This window comes from Brassica napus, chromosome C6 (genome assembly GCF_020379485.1).
Source record: "Brassica napus cultivar Da-Ae chromosome C6, Da-Ae, whole genome shotgun sequence".
In the NCBI taxonomy this organism is placed as follows: Eukaryota; Viridiplantae; Streptophyta; class Magnoliopsida; order Brassicales; family Brassicaceae; genus Brassica; species Brassica napus.
In genome coordinates this window covers 14,781,821-14,784,454 of record NC_063449.1, presented here as the reverse complement: position 1 = coordinate 14,784,454, position 2,634 = coordinate 14,781,821, and the positions used below count along the sequence as shown (strand labels likewise).

At 48.6% G+C, this 2,634-nt stretch overlaps 1 protein-coding gene across 1 annotated transcript; it reads right to left on the bottom strand.

The window, feature by feature from the left end:
• Nucleotides 1-1,401: 1,401 nt before the first annotated feature.
• LOC125588353 lies at nt 1,402-2,307 on the bottom strand. Its single transcript, XM_048759661.1, has 2 exons — nt 2,068-2,307; nt 1,402-1,947 (listed from the first exon to the last, which is right to left on the bottom strand). Exons 1-2 carry the CDS (start codon nt 2,305-2,307, stop codon nt 1,402-1,404), a joined length of 786 nt encoding a protein of 261 aa, XP_048615618.1.
• Between the last annotated feature and the right edge of the window lie 327 nt (nt 2,308-2,634).

Below are 2,634 nucleotides of genomic sequence, written 5' to 3'. Positions count from 1 at the left end.
TTGGATTTTCTTGTATAGCGCGCTATGGTATCCTTGTCGGATGTAAGAGAACCTTTAGTTTTTATGAAAGGTTTGACTACGAGTTATTTTTTAGAGAACGTTTTGGACTTGTCCGTCGGGGCCAATCGACGGGCATTTTGTACTTTAGAGTCATGGATGGACTGTGTATTTGGAAAATATCTTTCGAGAAATATTTGCGACGTCTCGCTTTCTCGAAGATATGTCTTTTGCTGTGAGATGGGTACGATCTTCGTTTTTATAGAAAATGCGTTTTTCCGGTCTTGCTTGACCATGAGTATGTGTGAATTATATAGGAATTAGTTTTTGTCCAAGCACTGCTTGGACGGTATGCCTTTATCTTGGGTGTTTCTTAAGCCAACCTTAGATTACTGTGACTTACTGCAAGTGAATCGTGAGATCGGAAGAAGGTAGAATTTATTGAAAAAGTTTCGAAAATATCGAGTACATTCATGGATATTTCAGACTTTGTGGGAGTATACGAGTATACGTACCCCCCCCCCCTTTTAACGAGGGGGATAGTTGAACTTATCGATATGAAAAGCTGCCTACGTACCTCTTTCGAGGATCGAGGATCAATCTATCTAGTAGTTCTGCTTGTTGCTGCGGGTGTTCCTACTCGCTGGATGGGATCGTTCTGGTTACTTCAGCCGTTGGGGCCTCAGTTGGATCGACGACCGTTTCAGGAGTCGGGCTGTCCGCTGGCAAGGCGATGGACTCGGGGACTATGTCGCTGTCTGGAGTCGTTGCCTGGTCGGGTGATTTTGGATCACTTTTTATGGAGCTCTAGGGAGTGTTTTGAGCTTTCTTAGCCCGCATCGGGTTGACCACGGGGGTGTTCCGAGTTTTTCGTAGTTTATGCTCGGCCAAGAAGCAGAGCCTAGACTGTTCCTGGCATCCCCAGATTACCGCTGTTCCGTTTGGAGTTGGGAACTTGATGCCAAGGTGGTAAGTCGACGGTACCGCTTTCATGGCATTGATCCAAGGAGTTCCCATGATGACATTGTAGATGGCCGGGTTATTGACTACCGCGAAGTCAATGATTTTCGTCACCTCTTTAGCCATCACTGGGAGTTTGATTGATTCGAGGGTCATTGACGTTGCACCTCAGAAACCGGTGAGAGGTTTTGGTTCCGGGACGACTTCTCCGAGTTCAATGTTCATCCTCCGGAGGGTATCGCGGAAGATGACGTTGACTGTGCTTCCCATGTCAATAAGGATCCTTCCCACTTCCAGGTCTTGGAATACCAGATCGATAACCAATGGGTCGCAGTGAGGTTTGTCGATTCCGATGGTTTCCCGCTCTTCGAAGACGATCTTGTCATTAGGGGCGTCGTCGGTTGGGGACCGAGCCAGCCAGCTTGAACTCGTCTCAGCCTTCCGTCAATAAGCTTTGATCGACGAGATCGAATCGCGATAGAATTTCGATCGCCCGATGATCATGCTCATCCTTCGACGGTTGTTGTCGTTTCCTCGGTCATCCTGCCTCCTTCCGCGTTTCTTGCCCGACTGATTTTCGCGGGTGTCATTTTCGGGGGACTCTTTATCAGTTTTGGGAGGGAGATCAGAATCCAGGAGGAGGTCTTTTATGCCCGTGACCTTCGAAATTTCGCCGGCGAGGAGCTTCGCAGCAAGCCTTGCGCCGAGAACTTTGCAGTTCATAGTGGAATGACCTTTGGTCTGGTGGAACTCGCAGTAGGAATTATCCTTGAACTGGTTCCTAGTCCAGGTATTTCCGGAAGTCTTTCCCTGTTCGGAGTTGATAGCGTAATTATGCTTGCCCTGGAGATCTTCTCCCTCGCGATGGACATACCTGTCGTTACGAGGGTTTTTCCTTCTCGCGGACGTCTTTTGTGGGTTGTACTTCTGGGAGAGGACTTTCATCTCTTCTTCAATCATGATGAAATCCGTTGCCTTGTGAAGGGCGTCCTGGATTGTTCACGGTTTTTCAAAGGATATCCATTGCCGGAGTTTTGACCTGTACCAGAGAGTTTTCCGCAAAGCGTCGACTGCCACTTTGTCGCTGATTCCAGTGACTCTTGCCATTACCAGCTTGAACATGTTCATGAATTCGCGGAGTGGTTCGTCTTCTCTTTGAGATAGACTCCAAAGGTCCATGTTTGAGGTTTCCATGTCCATGAACATTGAATACTGTTTGAGAAACTCCGAGGCGAGCTGACAGAAACTTCCGATGGAGTTTCGTTTCAGACGAGAAAAACATTCGAGCACAGCCCCTTTGAGGTTTTTGACGAAGAGGAGGCAGTAGTCAGCGTCTCGTTCGCGTTCCATGAGTTTTCACCTTCCCATCGCGATCTGGAAAGACTATAGATGCGCCTTCGGGTCGGTGGTGCCATCGTAGACGGGAATTTAGTCTCGGGTGCAGCGCTTGTCGCGTGGTGAATCTACGACTTTACAGACTTGACTTCTGCCGCAGTATTTGCGATGTACTCGCGGAGATCATGGATCTCATCAGGATTTCTAGCAGCCTTGCGAGCCTGTCGGCGTTGGCTGCGGTGGATCCGAGCCTTATTTTCGGCCAGTTCTTCCTGCTCTACCCAATAGAGGTTTTCTTCTTCCTCTGTCATGGGCTTTTCGAACGACGCGTCTTGCCGAGCG